This window comes from Neophocaena asiaeorientalis, unplaced genomic scaffold, assembly GCF_003031525.2.
Source record: "Neophocaena asiaeorientalis asiaeorientalis breed wild unplaced genomic scaffold, Neophocaena_asiaeorientalis_V1.1 scaffold669, whole genome shotgun sequence".
NCBI lineage: Eukaryota > Metazoa > Chordata > Mammalia > Artiodactyla > Phocoenidae > Neophocaena > Neophocaena asiaeorientalis.
In genome coordinates, this window is record NW_020174694.1 from 884,338 (window position 1) to 904,457 (window position 20,120).

A 20,120-nucleotide genomic window follows, 5' to 3' on the forward strand; every position below is an offset into this window, starting at 1 on the left:
TTCCCCGAAGGTGCAGCTTCTCCCGGCTGCACCCTGGGAGGGCAGGGGCCCAGGGGACTTGCCTGTCCCCGGGGGCTTAACTCAGTCAAGATACATCCCAGGGCCCAGGAGACGCCCTGGGGACAGGTTCCCACAGAGACTCAAGGCAACACCTCTCCCTTTTGTTTTGTCTCTTTCACCATCAGAGCAGAATGCCAGTGTGTTTAATTTTTCTTATTTTCTAGTAGCTGCCTTTAATTCTTGCTTTATAAAATCAGAACAGGAAACAGCAGCACCAGGAATGTCCCTCGCCCTCAACGAGGAGAGGCCCTCAGGCTCAGGGCCCCACAAACAGACGGTCCGTGAGCCCCTCGGACCTTCTGGAGCCCCAGGTCCCTGAGAAACGCCTCTGGCCGTGCACCCACATGCACTGCCCCCAGTGTCCTGTCCAGAGCACGGGGTCAGGGCCCCGCAGGGCAGGGGGCTCCGCCATCCCCAGACCACAAGGCCCCGTGCGCGAGTCCACAGACCAACAGCCAGGGTCCCCCGGCAGTTCTCCATGTGGCCTTCCTGTCGGGATGGAAAAGGAGGGCTGTGAAAGCCTTATCCAGGAAAGGGCCCTGAAAGGAATACCTCTGCTGGCTGAACTGAGAAACAATGTCGCAGGACTGCGCGGCTCCTTCAAGGAAAACACAACAGAGGATGTGTGATCCACCTATCAAAACAGCCATCATCCCGGGCTGTGTCTGCGACGATTTTCTTAAGAGTCAAGCAAAACTGAGTACCTGCTTCTTGCCAGGCACCACAGTAAGTCCCTACGAAATAAAACTCTGCCCTCTTTCCCGCAGAAGTCCTGGGCCTAACAAGAGAAAGAGGCATAAATACTGTCTTAATTTACATAATACCTCGTGATCACGCTATTTTGGCGACTTAGGAAGACTAGACAAAGGGAGAAGAAAACCTGCATGGGAGAGTCAAGAAAGGCTTCAGGAAGCAGAACATATTTGTATTTGTTCTAGGGGCGAAAATGGCAGGGTTTATCAGGCCAAACAAAGGCGGTTCCTGGAGGACAGGGACTGGGGAGGGTATGTGGAGCCTGAGGCAAAGGTGAGATGATGCAAGGCCTTGGACTCACCCTCAGGGCATCTGGGCAAGCAGCCAGGAGCAGGCAGTGGCAAGGGGGTGGGGAGGACGAACTGGGGAAGAGGAGGCTAGAGGCAGAGACCACCTCGGAAGCTCTTACAACTAATTCCAGCAAGAGACAGCACAGCTCCAAGAGCAGAAGAGGCAGAGAGGGGACTGAGGCAGCAGGGCTGTTCTGGGAGGGAAGGGAGAGGATGGTCAGGATCAAGCCACAAGTTCTAGGCGGAGCTAGAAACACCTCTGGCACCTAGCTGGGATTCAGCAAATATTGTTTAAATGAGTGAAGAAATCAACTTAGGGAAGCAAAAAGGGCAGATTTGGTGGGGAACTTCCCAGTAAGGCTGAACTTCAAGAATTTTACTTACTACACTGGTTCAAAATGTTTCGTACATGAAAATCATCCTGAACAGTTTTTAAAAGCGCAAATTTTCTTGAATTTTAAAAAAAAGTTTAGGGCTTCCCTGGTGGCGCAGTGGATGAGGGTCCGCCTGCCGATGCAGGGGACGCGGGTTCGTGCCCCGGTCCGGGAAGATCCCACATGCCGCGGAGCGGCTGGGCCCGTGAGCCATGGCCGCTGAGCCTGCGCGTCCGGAGCCTGTGCTCCCCAACGGGAGAGGCCACAACAGTGAGAGGCCCGCCGACCGCAAAAAAAAAAAAAAAAAAAAAAAAAATTTAAAATTTAATTAAAAAAAGAAGACCGCAAAAAAAAAAAAAAAAAAAAAAAAAAGTTTAATAATTGATTATGAAGATGAGCCAGATTAGGGAAGCAGAGCTCCATGTAAAAGAGCCCCTCTGATAAAATTCCATGCCTATTCTTGCTGCTTCCAAAATCACTCTGGTAAAAAGGACACTGCAAAGGCTTAAAGCCTTGGGTGCTGGGAAGACGGGAGTTCTGGAACTCTTCCTGAGCTGGCATCTGGACTTCTGCTCGATGGGCTCACTTCTCTATGAGCTCACCACACTATCTACAAAGTAGGTGAACAATTATCTCGGGCTGAGTAATGTTCAACACAGGGAAGACACTTTGCCACCACAGCAATATATGTTCTTTCCTGAGGTGAGGCCTAAGTTTTATCAACTATTTGCTCCAGGTTTTCAACAGATACAACTAAAGGAAGAACGTGTCACCTATTTCATCTTCAAAAACCATCAGTTCCCCGCCCTCCACCACAGTCCCCGGTCCACTAACTTTCAAGACAACCCTTCAAAATCCAATACCAGTTTTCTTCTCCATCCATCAACTACTTTGGCTGTCGATCTAATATTTTATTTGAGGAGCAAGGATGTTTCAGGCTTCTTGGATGAGAAGGAGGTGGGAACAAATAAAGCCTGTCCACAACAGACTGTGAACACCCAGAGCACAATGGAAAAGAAGGTCAGAAAGAGATGGGCAAGGACGGTCAGGAAGAAAGCAGGAGGCAGCGCAGGGCTGGGTGGGCCCAGGGCGGCCGCCCTCCCCACACAGCACGGCCCACGTGGTCACTGTCCATCCCACCTCTGGACCCTCGGTTCTGACCAAGGAAGGAGAAGTGTCGCCGCTTCACCGTCGCCCCAGAGCCTGGCACGGTGCCTTGCAGGAGGAAGTCCTTAAGGAACATTTCTGGACCAAGGAATGGACGGAGCGGTGAACGCGAGGTCTGGTGACCAGAGCAGCAAGGAGGAGGAACGCACGCTATGTGCTGCACTGTGACCTAATGAGAGAAGTCAGAGGCAGATGAAGAGACTGTGTGTAGTTTTAAATGTGTATGTATGTAACGTACGTATATATTTTTAAAAAAATGCCAACAGTGGAGGCCAACCCGACGTTCCGATATCAATGCTCAGATATTCAGAACTGGACGCTTTTCTCCAGGTGCTCCTGAAGATCTCACCAAAGAAAACCTGGATAAATCCAGTCTACGTGGGTGACAGCTAAGAATGGCACCCGCCTCCGACGGGTAAATCTAAAAATACCCCCGTGAGAACAAAGGACATCCGTGCAGGGTGCTGTGCAGAGCACTGAGCAGCCCGCAGCCGCTGTGGCGGACGAGCCCGGGCCTGGGGGGAAGTCAGGGGCCGGGGCAAGACGGTCACGAAAAACAGATGACACAGGACACACTTAGGTCATCGTTATCTACCAGCCAGTCTACTTACAGGAAAACGCCCAACATCACAAGGCACAGCCTTCACAGTAAAAGGCTGGTCGCAATAGTTTCATTTTCCTAAAGCTCAGCAATGTACCTGGACGTTCATTTTCTTCAACAGAACTGCAACAGAGCAAGGGGAGCTAAATGCTCAATCTGACGCCGACCTTTAGATGTCACTACACAGGATAAAATGTGTGGCAAGCAGCACACGAGGAGGAGGCCCCAAGGACTTTCCTCAACCCTCACGTCACTCCCGTGACCAAATCTGCTCCAAACCTGGAGTCAGCTCTATGAAACTCAATGGTTCTCATCCCTGCATTACTCTTCACCGCTTTTCCCTTCAGTTCCCAAACGGCAGAGTAACGAAGCTTTTGGCAATTTAGTTCTTAGCTCTTCTTGTCATGGTGTAAAATATGCCCAGTTCTAATCTACCTGTACCTGAGGTGACAGATCAGAATGTTACAGGGAACGTTTAACCTCACCAGAGACTAGAGAGAAACGTGGAAGTAAAAATCATTAAATTGTACTGAGTTTAAGACTCTGTTTATAATTAATCATGAAAGACATTAGTCAACCTTTGTGTAATGGTTATACCTATCAGCACATAAAAACTAGCTAAATGTTCAAGCCAACTCTGCTACGAAATGCAATTTTAAGATCTCAAATAGCGGTACCTTGAACTTATCAAGACAGATTTTTAAAAATGAGGTGTACTTTACCTGGAGTAAAATTAACCCTTTCATAGTTTTAACCATGCAACCACGTAACAATCACCAAAATCAAGATAATAAGACACAGAACTAGACTGCCGTCCCAAATGCCACTATGCCCTTTTGTAGTCTATCCTTTTTCCTCATCCCAAGCCAACCACTGACCTGTTCTCTGTCCCGATAGTCTTGCCTTTTCGAGAATGCCTTATCAATGGAGCCAAAGTACGTACCCTTTGGAATATGGCTTCTTTCACTTAGCATCATGCATTTGAGATTAACCAATATTCTTGCAGCTATCAGCAACTTGTTCCTTGGTGTTGTTAAGTAGTATCCCACTGTATGGATGTCCCAAAGTTTGTTTATCCATCCACCAGTTGATAGACACCTGGGTTGTTTCCAGTTTGGGGAGACTACAAGTGAAGCTACTAAAGATACCTGTGTACAGGCTTTGGTGTGAACACAGCTTCACGTCATTTGGGTGAATACTTAGGAGTAGTACTGTTTTAAAGATGTCTTCAGTGCACTCAGAGGAGTTTGCTATCAAGATAAATCCCTCCTTAAATCATAGTACAAAATGGTAATAAGTTAACTGTTTTATGAGCTTGGATTTTCACATATGCGAGTTTCTTAAAATAGGTCCACTTATACTGGTGACAATTCAAACTCTTCATTTACTCACGTCCTAACATTTGAAACTATGTGCAGCCTTGAGAAACCACCTGTAACCTAAGCTACAATTCAGTACTCTTCCGTGGGGCAGTGATGGGGTAAGCGCCATCGTACACACCTCATCTCACTGAATCCTCCCGGTTAGGTGAGGTAATGTTAGCTTAGATGCATTGAACAAGCAAGGAAACTGGGGCTCAGAGAAAACAGGCAACATACCAGGAGTCAGGCGGTTACACAGTGACAAGCACAAACAAAAGCTCAGATATGCCTGCCTCAAACGCCCGGGCTCTTTCTGTATCCTGGGGCCACAAGCTCCTAAACACACCAATGCCAAGTTTTTGTAATTTTCAGGGCTACGAATGAGGAGGAATTTCATAAGTGCTTTGAGAAGGCCACGATTCTGCCGCGTGCTACCACACACGAAGAATGTTAACGCTTTTCGTTAGGAGTAGCCTTCAAGATGTGATTACGTTATGATCATAAATGTATGTTTTAAGGAACATGTTCTCATCCCAAACTTTCTTGGATAAGAACTTGTGGCTAACCTATTTTGGTGGTGATCACTGATAACTATAAGCAACTGAAAATAAAACAGGAAATCTGATTGGCTCACTTTCACATACGAAAGGCACACAATCTTAGCAAGTTTCTATATAAACCATACATATGTAGTATTTTCAGTGATAACTATCACTTTAGTCCAGACATTGGTAGGATACAATTTCCTTTGAAACATATGACTTTAGTTGAAGTTCTTTCCATTTACTCACTGACCTAGAAGTCAGGAACTGACATCAGGACTCTTTTGCAACTGAAATTACAGCTGTGAGATGGCAACAAATGGACATATTCTTGGAGTTTGCAGGTCTACAGAAAGACATGTTAAACTTAATCCATCTCCCTCTCATGCCCTCAAAGAACCTTAGTTAATATCACAGATAAATTAAGTTCAAATTTTCAACTTGTCCCAATGTGTTAACACCCTGGGTTGAAAGGCTCTTCACTTGCATCACATGGTACCTGGTTAAGCTCAGGTAGAAACAAGCCAGATGAACGATCCAGCAGGATTTGAAGGCCACTCACTGCAACTACTTTAACTTCACAGCTGCTAACCTGACAAGCACGTGGAGGCCTGAAGTCCACAAACCAAACACCCTCAACAACCAAGGCTGAAGGGCTTATCCTCTTGATGTCTGGTAAGAGAAAATACCTGCTTTCGAAAGCAAGCTACACTTTAGGGGGAAAAAAAATGCATACTGCCTTATCAAAAAGAAAAGCAAGGATTAAGATAAACTTGGTTTTAGTGAAATTTAGGGCAACTGGTGTGTCACTTGTTTGCATGGACTGTGTGTTTATTAATATACACACGGCCCTCCTCTGCATTCAAACCACTAAACTTTCCCCCTCAGGTGTGCTCGGTTTCTCTGAAAAAGTTTTCTAAGAATGCTACCCATGAAACTGGATGGGTTTCTACTCCACTACAAAGACCTCGGGACTTTTACTCCTAGGAGGCTGAGATCCCTTAGTTACAAGGGCTAAGAGGGACATAAAAATTCTTTTCAGGACTTCCCTGGTGGCACAGTGGTTAAGAATCTGCCTGCCAATGCAGGGGACACGGGTTCGAGCCCTGGTCCAGAGCACGCCTACAGCCCAGGCTCCACAACAAGAGAAGCCACCGCAACGAGAAGCTTGCACACTGCAACAAAGAGTAGCCCCCGCTGGATGCAACCAGAGAAAACCTACGCGCGGCAACGAAGACCAAATGCAGCCCAAAATAAATAAGTAAATAATAATAATAAAAAAAGCAAGTCACAGGGCCGGCCCATAGTCAAGGGGAGGGGACAACCCCTGATCATGGATGCTGGGGGGTGATTCACTGGGAGCTAGCTTTCTTCTCTGCGCTCTGGCTTCTCCACCTAACTCTCCACCTCCTTCTTCTCAGTCTCCTGAGAATTCTCTTCTTCTGTCCCGCCCTCTAATGTTGGGGTTCCCCAGGGTCTGTCCTCAGCTCTCCTGTCTTCTCCTTCTACATGTTTTCCTGTGACAAGCTTGATCTCTGTCTTTGATCTCTTGTCCTTGGTTTTTGTCTGTCTGCAACCCAAGCCTTTCTTGGGAACTCCAGACCTGGGCAGCCTCAGTCTCAAGGCTGCTATCAAGGCCCTGTCTTCCCTCCAATTTGTTCCGCTTCAGTTACTTACAAGAGGCCACAATCAGCACAGAGGATGCAGCAAACCCAGCCTGGGAGGTCAGGGGAGGCTTCTTGGAGGAGGGGGCCCTGGAGCTGAGGAGGAACTAGCTAGACTAAGAGGGTGGAGAGAGTGTTCCAGGTCAAATGAACATCACATTCAAAGGCACTAGATGGGAAAGGAAAGCCCATTCGGGGACAGAGCAGCTGGGTTTGGCTGGAGTTTGGAGTGCGTACAGGGATCCAAAATGAGGCCAGAGGAACAGGCCAGAGCTAGAATAGAATTCAATCTGCAAGGAGGGTGGGGACCCTGCATCCAAGCTCTAGCTTCATTCTTCTTTTTTAAAAAATATTTATTTATTTATTTGGTTAAGTAGCCCCCGCTGGATGCAACCAGAGAAAACCTGCGTGCAGCAATGAAGACCCAAAACAGCCAAATATAAAAATAAATAAATAAAATTTAAAAAATAAATAAGTAATTCTTTTCAGTGTCAGAAGAAGTGACGACTAAGCCAGAATGGAAAATGATGATTCACCGAGTCGGAGACTGTCCATCAGTAGTGAGTACTCAAAGCCACAAGAGCCTTTGGGTCCAGATTCGTATCCCCAAATCTGAGTAATCCCAACACCTGGGAAGCTTCTAAAAATACAATTTCCTAGAAGGAAGGCTAACATGAACCCTGTGGTGTTGGACAGGCATCAAAGTCTCCATGGACGGATGGACAAGTACAGACGTGCTTACACCTGGGCTAGAACACGTGTTTAATATCCCTACTCCCTCTGCCGCGATCGAGAATCAAGGACACTCGAAGCAGCATGCACACCTAGAGCCCAGATCCTAGTTTCTAAATACCATCCTCCAGGGACTTCCCTGGCAGCCCAGTGGTTAAGCTCCGTGCTTCCACTCACTGTAGGGGGCCCGGGTTCGGTCCCTGGTCGGGGAACTAAGATCCCGCATGCCACATGCCAAAAAAAATTTTTTAAATAAATAAATAAATACCATCCTCCAGTAAAAGGTCCCAGGGCTGGGACATCTCATGGTGCCAGAAAGTAGGACACTGTAGGGGGCCTGGGCTCGGTCCCTGGTCGGGGAACTAAGATCCCGCACGCCACATGGACATGCCAAAAAAAATTTTTTAAATAAATAAATAAATACCATCCTCCAGTAAAAGGTCCCAGGGCTGGGACATCTCATGGTGCCAGAAAGTAGGAATCCGGTGCTCAAAATCAAAGGATTAGGGGCATTTTAAAGGAACACAGAAGCCAATGTGCAAGAGTGCCCAGAACAATCTGAGCAACAAAATAAGGACAGATTATAACCTACAGAATATTCTTGAGGCCACACGGATATAAATCAAAAAAGAAGTAGGGAGAAGGGACAGATTTCTCTCAAAGATGAATTCCAATGAATCAAGAATGAGGGAAATAAAAGACCACTGTTAGAACACTACAGTACCCGTGGCAGACATAGGATGTTAAAAATAGAGGATGTAAGTTTGAAGAGAAACAAGGTATTTGTATATTCTCAAGTTATCTTCCCCAAGAGATAATGTGGCAGACATAGGATGTTAAAAATAGATGAAAGTTTGAAGAGAAACAAGGTATTTGTATATTCTCAAGTTATCTTCCCCAAGAGATAAACTCCTTGCCAAAGGAAAAAGTAACTTCACAGCAGAGAAATCTGGCAGAGGCCGCCTTAATATTAAGTAGGGAAACTCCCCAGTAACAAGAGAATCAACACCAGGGACCCCTCATGATTCACCCACAAGAGCACATCACCGCTGTGCTGTTCCTGCCACAAACACACGCCCTCCATCTCATCAGGAGACACCACAGACAAACTCCAGCTGAGGGGAGCTCCACAGAGTAACTGACCAGCACTCACCTCAGCAGTTTACGTCACAAAAGGGAAGACTGAGGGCGGTCAGTGACTGGAAGATGACAGACGTGACCAACTACACGCAGATCCAGGCTGGGTCCTCCAACAGAAAAGGCCTGTAGCAGGGAAATCTGAACAGAGTCTGCACTTTCAAAGACAAAACAATTCCCGGGCTCCACCGCCTCCCCAGTTCTGACTGTCTGTCTGGGAAATCTATATTTTACACTTAAAGCTCAGCAGGGGCTCTGGTGACCGTCCAACTCAGGAATCACCGAGGAGGCCTGAGGAATCCCGATGGCCAGGCCACCCCAAGTGACAGGGACAAGTGACCCCAAATGGCAGCTTGTCAAGCTGTGTCTGCTGACCGTAGGCAAGTGCGTCAGCGTTCAGGGAGGGACAGAACCCAGGGGTGTGCCTGTCCTGTCCCGCCTCCCTTGAAGGAATGACATTTCCAACGTAATTGCAATCTTCTGAGTGTCTATTACGGTTACGGTTATGACTTCATGCTTTGTTAGAACGTAAAACAAAGATGACCAAAGGTTTTTACAATCTCAGCTTCTGCCCCTTGACCTGACTGAATGCAGCCTCTCTACGCGCAGGTCAAGTGGAGTTCAGCCGCATCTCAGCAAGTGACTGACACTCTAGAGATAACACAGCTCCCCTCCAGCCTTCCCAGAACCGGCTTCAGGCACGTTTCTGACAAAGGTCTTTTCCACACAGATCTGGGCTGAGGCAGAGATGCTACACCAAGGGCACACACAGTTCTGACATGATTTCGTCGCAGAGTTGAAACGATATCCAACAAAATAAGATCAGCATATTGTTATTTCCACCCATTGAAAAATACCCTTCCTAAATGTCTTAAATTAAGCAAAGATGATTCTAGGTTATGCAATAGGCTTCAAAGAAGAAACAAATACAAAAGATATATATTTATATATATATATATTTTTTTTTTTCGGTACGCGGGCCTCTCACTGTTGTGGCCTCTCCTGTTGCGGAGCACAGGCTCAGGATGCGCAGGCCCAGCAGCCATGGCCCACGGGCCCAGCCGTCCCACGGCACGTGGGATCCTCCCGGACCCGGGCACGAACCCGCGTCCCCTGCATCGGCAGGCGGACTCCCAACCACTGCGCCACCAGGGAAGCCCTATATATGTATTTTTTTTAGAACAAGCAGCAAAACAGCAAAAGTATCAAATAAACATTTTCCCTACTTTCAAAGAGACAATGTACAGTACCTATGCAAGAATGATTTTAGAAATGGTGTCTAATCTTTTCTTCAGAAGAACTGGGCTGGTTTTGAATATTTAATACCTAAGATATGAATATAAAACACAAATTATATATAACGATAAGAGTTTTGCTGAGAGAGGTTAACAGTTTTTTTTTATATATAAATTTATTTGTTTTATTTTATTTTTGGCTGCATTGGGTCTTCACTGCTGCGCGCAGGCTTTCTCTAGTTGCAGCAAGCAGGGGCTACTCTTCGTTGTGGTGTGCGGGCTTCTCACTGCGGTGGCTTCTCTTGTTGCGGAGCACGGGCTCCAGGCACACAGGCTTCAGTAGTTGTGGCACACGGGCTCAGTAGTTGTGGCCCACAGGCTCTAGAGAGCAGGTTCAGTAGTTGTGGCACGTGGGCTTAGCTGCTCCCTGGCATGTAGGATCTTCCAGGGCGAGGGCTCGAACCCGTCTCCCCTGCATTGGCAGGCAGATTCTTTTTTTTTTTTTTGCAGGCAGATTCTTAACCACTGTGCCACCAGAGAAGTCCCAAGGTTAACGATTTTATTCTGATCCTTTCAGGGAGTTGTGTCCAATCCCTCTAGACTGCACCGACACCTGGTCGAGACAGCTAGAGACACGGGATGGAATTCCAATCCTACACACAAAGTGGCCCTGGACCAGACCTGCAGTCCTGGGCTCACCCAGGTCTATGGGGCCAACGGCCGGGCTCCCAGGACCGAGCATCCAGGCAAACTAAATAAGGTGCTCATCACACAGCCATCTGGTGGAAATCTGTCTAGCTGTGCTACTCACAAACTCAGAGCAGCAAATAATTCAGACATATTAGTAACAGCAAACAAAAAGATCTGTGAGGGCTTCCCTGGTGGCGCAGCGGTTAAGAATCCGCCTGCCAATGCAGGGGACACGGGTTCGAGCCCTTATCCAGGAAGATCCCACACACCGTGGAGCAACTAAGCCCGTGTATCACAACTACTGAGCCTGCGCTCTAGAGCCTGCAAGCCACAACTACTGAGCCTACGTGCCACAACTACTGAAGCCCTCATGCCTAGAGCTCATGCTCCGCAACAAGAGAAGCCACCACAATGAGAAGCCCGCTCAAGGAAGAGTAGCCCCTGCTTGCCGCAGCTAGAGAAACCCTGCACACAGCAACGAAGACCCAACGCAGCCAAAAAGAAATAAATTTATTTAAAAAAAAAAAAAAAGATCTGTGAGCACCTAGTGGATTCAGTGTGGCACGATAAATATTCGGTGAACGAAGAGAATTTTGTTTTCAGCTGGTGGTTCAGTCACGCACCACACAGCAGTGCTGAGCAGTGTGTGCTTTAACAGTGGGCCACCACTAAGTCCCTCCTGAAAGCAGATGGAGCATAAATGCAAAAATGGATAATAAATAACTTTCAAACAGCCTGTACATACTTCTGGCCACAGCCTCTAAGCTACCCTCCCCCAAATTCCTGAGCTCATCTGAGATCTCAGTATTAACAGGCAATCAATCAAGTTGTAAAAACAAAGATTCTTGGAGAATGTGCTCCCCCAAACTGCCTGACTGGTAACATCACCACATTTCTGTGAGGAAATGAAATTCTGTGCAACTAAATATTAATTAGTGTTGTGACCACTGTCCACCTAGAGGAAAGCATTTGGTTTTAGACCCATTCACCAGTGTGGTTCCAGGATTCTGTGAAGCAGGGGGTGATATCAGATGCACCAAGCTGGGGGCGGCCACTTCTGCACCCAGCTCAGCATAAGGCACTTGCCCCGCCTACAGGGTGACTTGCTGTCTTCCACCTCTGTGGTAAATAAATATAAACATACAGTAAATGTGTATGTTTATAAACGCGCAGTAAATAATATAAACATACAAAGTTCTCTCTGAAAAAGGGGAGCTTTTTAGACTCGAGCAGGCCCTTTGATAAAGAGCACAGAGGAGCGAGGACGGCCTGAACAGGTCCTCCTAACCCCCCTGCAGGGGTTCTCACCTCTAGTAAGAACGGCCAGATGCCCTCCAGGGCCCATTCCAGCTCTAACCCACAGAAAGACTCGATTCTAGGAGCATTTCTTAGGATTACAACTTTGGCTAAGAACTCCTGTAATACATTCTGCCCTAATTTAAAAAACGCAAAGTAATTTAAAATAAGTGGGGGAAAATAAGGCCAGCAGATTATTTTGTAACTTCAAGATTATTTGAATATGAAATAACTTGGCCTCTTCCTTGCCAAATAAAGGAATTATATTCTTTTGTTTAAAAATTATAGAAATACGATTTTTTAAAAAAAATCCCCATTTCTAACAAAGCCCAGAAGTTTCCTCATGGTTTTTTAAACCATGAGATTTTTACATTTACATTCCAAACACATAAAATCATCTCCTTTATGATGGAGACTTTCATGTTCCAACAGGAGGTGTGCGCAAACAGCATACGACCAGCAAGGAGCGTCGGGGTCACTGAAGGCCTGGACCCTGAGATTCCCCCTCAACGCCCACACCCAGGTTACAAAGTCTCCTACACAATCAGCACAGCTCATTAAGCCGATAGCAAATCCCGTGTCCTGAACACCAGCCATTCAGAAAAACCAAGTTTCTCTTGGAGCTGGGAGGTGACTCATGCAACTTCAATGTTCTAATGTTAACATAAAAAGAAATGTCATAAAATGCAGCCCAAACACCCGCTGCCCTCGCTCTAGAAGACACCAGCAGCAGGAAGCAGACCTTCTTCCTGTGATGAGCGGCTTGCGTGTGCTGGTGCTACTCACTAAATGAATTTTTAAACTATTTCACAGCCAGCTGTGTTCACCATTCTCCCTTCTGACCTTTACAACAAATGTGCAGGAATCCGTATATACATATACTCTGTACTATTAAAATGCAATTTCAAAAGTAAATGACCTCTCTCCGTAGCCCCTGACTTCCATTCCTAGTCAAACGATGTCTAGTTCCACCAGTTCCCGAGATCCCCAGCGAGTACATTTTTGCCAACAGGTCCAAAGGCAAAAAGCACACAGATGTGTAACATTTTTAAAGGTGACAAAAATTTGCACAACTTTAAAACTAAAATCAACCTGATTATGAGCCACAGATTTTAGAAATTGTATAATTTTTGCCTTGTTTATTTTACACTTGTTTTCATAAAAATGTACACCCCTCATTTTCTAAAAACTACCTTCACCTCACTGTATTTACTTCAAATCATTTTACAGAAAAGGCTTCCATGGGTAAAGTTAAATTATACTGTCCTTAATTCACCTGATTGTTTCCTTAATGCAGACTTCTAAAACTTACACTTTCATGTGACCTGTTTTATTTTATGTCTCATAAGAGAGGAAACTCTAGATAAAAAACTCAGACAATCTGCATTTTTCCCCACATATTTCAAGATTAGAAATTCTGTTTGCCACCACAGGAGAAAAAAGACTGCTGTCACTCTTCCCCATCACATATCAGAATAAGATGCCAGTTTCAAAATATTAGTTTAAGTTTTCACAAATATTTGGCTAGGACAACAAAAATCATAAAACAAACCAACAAACTCATAGAGAGATCAGATTTAGGGCCACCAGAGGCAGGCTGGGGGATGGGGAACTGGGTGAAGTCAGTCAAAGAATCTGAAAGACAGGGAAAAAAAAAACATAAACCTTTTCAATGGTTTTTATTCCTCAGCTACTACAATTAGATGCAAAGAGAATGTGAAACGAGATACATTTCCTGGGAAACCTAGTTTCAAAAACATTCTCAGTTTAAAGCAGCAACTTCATTTTTTTCTAAGCAGAAAGTTATTATTTGTTAAATAATAAATAGAAAAGGGTAGAGACGGTGCAGAGTGAAGGAGGGAGAGCAGGTAGCCAAAGATTTCTGTTGAATACAACATTTAAAAGTTAATAAAATTCATTCTGATGCTACATTTTCCAAGGAAAAGGCATCAGCCGATCTCCCCGGCGGTCTTCCCGCCCCCTCCTCACAGCATATCCCAGGTGGAGAAAGCGGGGAGGCGGAAGCTGGTGGATGTAACTCACCAAGATGCCAGCAGGGGCCCTTCCACCGTAAACACCTTCAGCAACCTTCTCCTCCTCATCTTCACTATCATCTTCCAAGGAAAACATCTTAAAACTGAACTAGTTCATCAGAATGTCTTTTTTTCAGAGATGAAGGCACACTTCTAAGTTATTAAAACAGAAAAGCTGTTCTGCTGGGCAAACTGTCTGCAGACACAGTAATATGGTTAAAACTGAAAGGAAATGGCTCTTCAAAAAAAAAAAAAAGCAATGTATGCATGACTTTACCAGTAAGATTTGCTGAAAGCCTCAACCCTGTCCCTCTGAAGCAGATAAGCAGGGGCATGGGATGGGCTGTGCTGCGTGTTTACACCGATAGGTACCAAGTCCTGCCCAAGCACAGGAGCCTCACTGCGCTTCCATCGCACGGGACACGAATTGAGTTAATGATTCCCTAAATCAATTGCATCCTCATTTTTTAGATATCAAAACTACACATAAGAAGAAGTAATCTTCAATAAATTAATCATGTAAGGGAACACAGTTTACATATACTTTCTAAGCATCAGTGAGCTTCCCAAAGACAGCCAGGTGACATATGCTTTATAGAACTCAAATCACTGAAATGTTTTGCTTTGTCATATTGCCATGACCCAATGCATATTCACAATTCTGAATGGGAGCTAACCTGCTCCGCACTGCAAATAATGAACAAATTATAATAACAATTTGTTACTGTATGCTAACATAGCATTAGTTATATTAACGTCGTAACAGTAACATTACATAATAACAAACAATTTAACTTCAAGGGTATGACAATACAACACTAAAATTCAAACATCCTGGTATTTCCTTTCCAGCTGTTAGTAAGTCAACATACAGAAACTTCAAGTGAATTTTTCTAAAAACCTAACACACACTAACATAGAGACAAAACGTCAATTTTTAAATTAAAATACACTATTTTTTGCAAGCCAGTGTCTAGGACTGTGCTGTTAAAAATAGCCATTATCCACATGACTACGTTTGCAATGTGGCTAGTGCCAAATGATATGCGCTGTGAGTATAAAACACACAGAATGAAAACAGAATGTGAAATAATTTCATAATTTTATATATATATATATAAGGTTACTTGTTGAAATGAAAATACTTTGGATATACTGAGTTAAATAAGATATATTCTTAAAATTAATTTTACCTGCTTTTAATTTTTTAATGTTACTAGAAATTTTTAAATGACAATGTGCCTCCCATTATATTTCTACTAGAGCACGACTTTACAGTCCTGAGACAATCTTGAGAACAAGGGCGGAAAGGAACATTCAGCCAGAGTTCCATTAATGGAGAGCTGAGGGTGACAGGAGTTTTCATCATTCCACAGAAGTAGTTAAATTCATCAATATACTAACTGATCCTCAGATATTTAATAATGTTCACATTATTAAACTTTTTCTCTATGTCTAAACATCGCAGAAGACAAAACTTCCAAAATTTGACCAAGTGGCTGTTGGTAATGTTTACTACAGCAATATACCACCAAGATACACATAATAAAAATGTTAAATGGCAAAATTTAAAACAAATTTCACCAAAATTAGAAATGGGAAAATGTATCCTGCATTCAAAGCATTATACTGCCTTCTACCCACACATTAACGTGAAGGGCCCACGGGCACTTGTAATCCAAGTCAATACACGTCATGTACACAAATTCCCCCTTTCACAAGGGAAGTGATTTTTTTGGTCTATCACACAGTGTATAAAATTTTAAACCTCTTCCTTCCTCCATGTCCCCCTGCAGTCCCAGATTCTCAGCATCAGATGGTAATAAAAACCCACACTGGGGTGCTGCCCGTGGGAAAGAACGGAGAAGTGGGAAGTCAGGGAGAAGGCGAAGTGAGGAGAGGAGGAGAAAGGGGGTTCTGGAGAAGCTACAAGGAAGATGGGGAAGAGGGAAAAGCAGAGGAAATAGAAGTTGGAAGAGACAAGAAAATATGCCAGTGGAACGACAGACAGGAGAGGGGAAACTAAGTAGGAGGGTGGGTGGAGAGTGAAGACACAGGGAAAAGAAAAATGTGAAAAACCTGATCCATTTTAAATGTGAGGAAACTGAGGCCCAGAGAGGTCAGGCAATTATCCCAAGGCCACCCGCTCAGTGGGCACATGCTGCCAGGTTGAGGCCCGCAGCGGAAGTGCTGGGGGAAGGGGTCCGACAGGAGAGAGGGAACGAGGCCTGAGCCAGGAGGGCAGAGGCTGTCCGGCAACCTTGACTTCACCGCCTCTTACACAACGTGCAGGCTCCAGGCCAGCCACCTGGGCTTCCGGCGAGCCTGGGTGCTGTCTCACCATGTGGTTTGGATCCATGACTCTCAGATGCTCTGACGGCAAAAAGCATGGACCCCAGACCCAGACAGAGGGTGAGCTCACCCTCCCAACACCAATTCCCCACAAGGGCACACACCTCCTGCTGCGTCTGGGCACCGCCTGCCCCCAGGCTGGGACCTGCCACTTCCCTAACTTGGTGGTGGCGCTTTTCAGACTTGGTCAATAAAATTTAAAAATCACAACCAACAATTCTTCATCATCCCTATGATTTTTTTTCAAAGAAAAATGCTACTGTATTGTCAAGACTTTTTATCTACAGGCTAAGATAAGAATAAATGGTTGTGCGTCAAGAAAAACTACTTTTTATTTTTGCACAGCATCTTCAATAATCTTAAGAAAATAAACAAAAAGGCAGGTGGAAGTTGGAAGCCTTTATTTCCAAGACTTAAATCTTTCAAGAAAAAGATTCGTTGAAAGCTAGCTCAGGGACACAAAACTTAAATGCTGGCCAGGAGAGTCAGAATCTTGTTCTGATTCCACAGCTGATGACGCTTGTAAAACATACACCTTCTTTATTTTTTTCCACCACTAATCCCATAAATGTATGAGACTAGGTATAAAGGGCTTCTTAAAAATTGTAAGAATTTATAGTTTCCTAACATGAAATTTTTTAATTGAAATTGGGCTAATTGGTTAAACAGAAATACCTTTATGCCACAAGTTATACTCTGTTTTTACTGCAAAACATGAAAATATTGATAATCTACTCCCCCCAGTGGTCATAATGTGGAATAGCAACATATTTCTACTGAATTACCAATGAAGAGGTGAGAAAGCTAAGAAGTTTTCATTAGTAAAAATTTATGATGAAAATATTTTTTAAAGCCTCAGTTACAAAGAGTTCATAATCTCCACCATAATTATTCTACAGTGAAGGAATTAACTCAGGTGCATTGCTGCATTTTCAAGGCCACTCATGGCAGAGACCCACACAGAAAAGGACCAGAGCCTACATTAATGCATATAAAATTTTTCTTTCCATATCTGGAATTACTTGTAATTAATGTTTGCCCATGAAAACAACCCAAAAGGGACAGATATGCTTTCTTCAAAACCAAGAGAAATTCTTCTTGATACCACTCTGAGGTTTTCCAAACTTCTGTAGGTTAGCCACTTATTGGAGAATGGCTATTTCATCTACTCAAGTTCCAGTCTTTCATTATGTCCTCATACAACCCCCAAAACTCTAAACAGCATAGTTAGTGACAATTTCATTTGAGCTGTGAATGAATGAATGATCAAACACAAACAGGTCGTTCTAGGAACAGAGGAGAAAAAAACAGGAAGAGTCTCCTGAGGTCAGAAGGCCCGGCTTAAAGTGACTCTCCCAACAATAGTCTTCTCGAAGACTGACGTTTTACCTTTAAAATTCAACACGTTTTGCATTCTACTTTGAAACATCCATTTTTTTAAATATGCAGGGAAAAAAAAGGCTAACTGGTCAAAGTTTTCTTCTACCAAGTTCCGGGGTTAATGTACCATGTTTACTGTACAAATGGCCTAAAATATCCTCAGTCCCATCCCAGTTTAAGGAGTCTGGGACTAAACATCTCTGAGCTCTATTTCTCTGACTAATGTTTTAGGTCAAACTTTCACCCCATAGTTTGAGACCAGAGAGACAATAGTGGGTTGTCTGCAGCCGTCAAGTGTGGGATCCTTAAGAGCAAAGCTTAAACGGCCCAATTAAGGATCAGAAGAACCACGTCTTGACTTGTGTCCCACATTCTGGACAACACTTCCAATAAAATAAAGCCAAGTGGGAAACCCTCTGCCCTGCTCAGAACCCCCAGGGCAGCAGCCTCACTGGGGGTGTGTGTGTCTGTGTCACGTTAATCACAACTGTTTCCGTTTAAATGTTTGTCTATTTCTTCTCTCACTTCACCCTATGAATAGCAGTTTGCAATAGTCCTGTACCCAGGGTAACACTCAGGGGCAACACTCTAAGAAAATAAGCCATTTTCTGCATGAGGGCTGTGTCACCCCATTTTGCTCACACTCTAGAAATCCTGTTGAAACATAAGTCGTTTTATTATCAAATTCAAAAAACAGTATATAATTTTTAAAGTGTGGTCCTTTAATCTTTAACAACAAATTCTCTGCTATAAACTCACACCTAGAAGAAGCACACAGTGCATCGCAACAGGAGTGACACCAAGTACAGGTAACGTCAGGAGACACAGGGCTGGGGTTCCCCACTCTGGGTCCACGGGAATGGCTCAGAGCTCACCAAAGGAAATTACAACAAACAAATGAAGTAATCAAGGACAGATGAGATTATTAACACAATCCTGAGAAGAACAGGAGAAAATGTCACAAATTGTGAGATCAGCGTCCTATAGGGACCCGTGTCAGTCACACTCACATTCCTCGCCTCTTAAGAGGCATTTCCACTTCTGTAGCTGGTTCCACACAACATTTCTCACTAAAGATTTTCTGGACCACTTGAAAAACTGGTGATGGTGGTTTTAATTATTTTGCTGCTGTGATTTCATCTCCAAAAAATTGCTTACAATTTTCTCTATTTTAAAAATATTGGTAATTAGCTGGTACTCTCCTTCCTGCCGTCTTCAATCTGGATAAACAAATTGCTACGGTAATGCCGAGTAATTACTCAGAAGCCAGGAACTCAGCAATAATCTCTTGGATATGCAGTTTCTTGGGGAGAATAAAAATTCTATCATATATAAAATTCAAACAAATAATAATAAGTATACTAGGATTTCAACAGACAAGTATACAAAGGACAAACTATCAGGAACACCAAGAACCTGTTCACATCTTACATGGAGAAGCCAGGATGTACACCAAGGCCTGCTTGACTCCAGAGCCTCTGCTTTTAACCGTGCTGTTGGTGTTTAATTCACAACTTGCTTGCTATCATGTTAGCAGGCTTAAACAAAATACCACCCAAGCAGTTGGGACTGTCATTTTAATGAAGAATCATCATGAGTGCGGCTAAGAGCCACCCCACAGGACAGATGGTCTGTAGCCTTAAATGGGCATCCAATGGAGCCTGGAAACCCTGCTTGGTTTCTGTGGTCAGCCTGCTCTCCCAGTTTCTCTTTCTTTTTCCAACTTCCATGTTTCTCAACCTGACTGCATTCCCATCACCCTTCCCTCCCCATCTCAAATTCTTGTACGCAGGTCACTGTGTTCTTTGGTAATGAACAGCAAACGTGGCTAAACCACGCTGCTACGAGAATAACTTAAGGAATTTACTTTTACAATTGGAAGATTCTAGTGCTACATTTAAGTCTGTTACCAGATTTTACTTAACTAGTGAAATTTAAATTAAAACAAAAAATCAGAATTGTTAGATTACTTCCTTTCAGAGGCTGAATCTGCCTACTCCAATATAAAGTTCCCCTGGACTTCCCTGGCAGTCCAGCAGTTAAGACTCTGTGCTTCCACTGCAGGGGGTGCAGGTTCGATCCCTGGTTGGGGAACTAAGATCCCGCATGCGCCAAAGTGCAACAACAACAACAAAAGTTCCTCTGAGATGTATTTAAAAAAGTAAAACTTGTAGTAGTGGTACCCAGATGTACACAGTTCTACTACACGCGTACAGAAGAATGCAATTCCAAGATGGCAGGAGTAGCTGCACCCTTCGTTGAAGGTAAAGCCTTAAGTCACCTTTGCTACAGAGAGGTTAAACGCTAGTAATATGTCTAACATTTAAGCCTGCAATGTCTGGGCGCACACAGGATCCAAGAAAGCACAGAGGCTTCTGAAAGCAGCAACATTGGAAGAAAGGTTCCCCCTCTTCTAAGTATGCTGCACCACTGAAACAAAAACTGAGTGTGAC

At 44.3% G+C, this 20,120-nt stretch overlaps 1 protein-coding gene across 4 annotated transcripts in view; it reads right to left on the reverse strand.

The window, feature by feature from the left end:
- LPIN2 (lipin 2) overlaps positions 1-20,120 on the reverse strand; it is an 84,598-nt gene that overhangs the window by 45,625 nt on the left and 18,853 nt on the right. For 2 of the 4 annotated variants that reach the window (XM_024758938.1, XM_024758936.1), the window contains exon 1: positions 13,946-14,151. The exons of 1 other annotated variant lie outside the window; for it this stretch is intronic. In XM_024758938.1, the coding sequence (XP_024614706.1) occupies positions 13,946-14,032 (87 nt within the window). In that variant the 5' untranslated portion in view covers positions 14,033-14,151. Of the gene's footprint in view, positions 1-13,945; positions 14,153-20,120 lie in introns of those variants that run through there. One more of the 4 variants, XR_003005082.1, reaches the window with a different exon arrangement.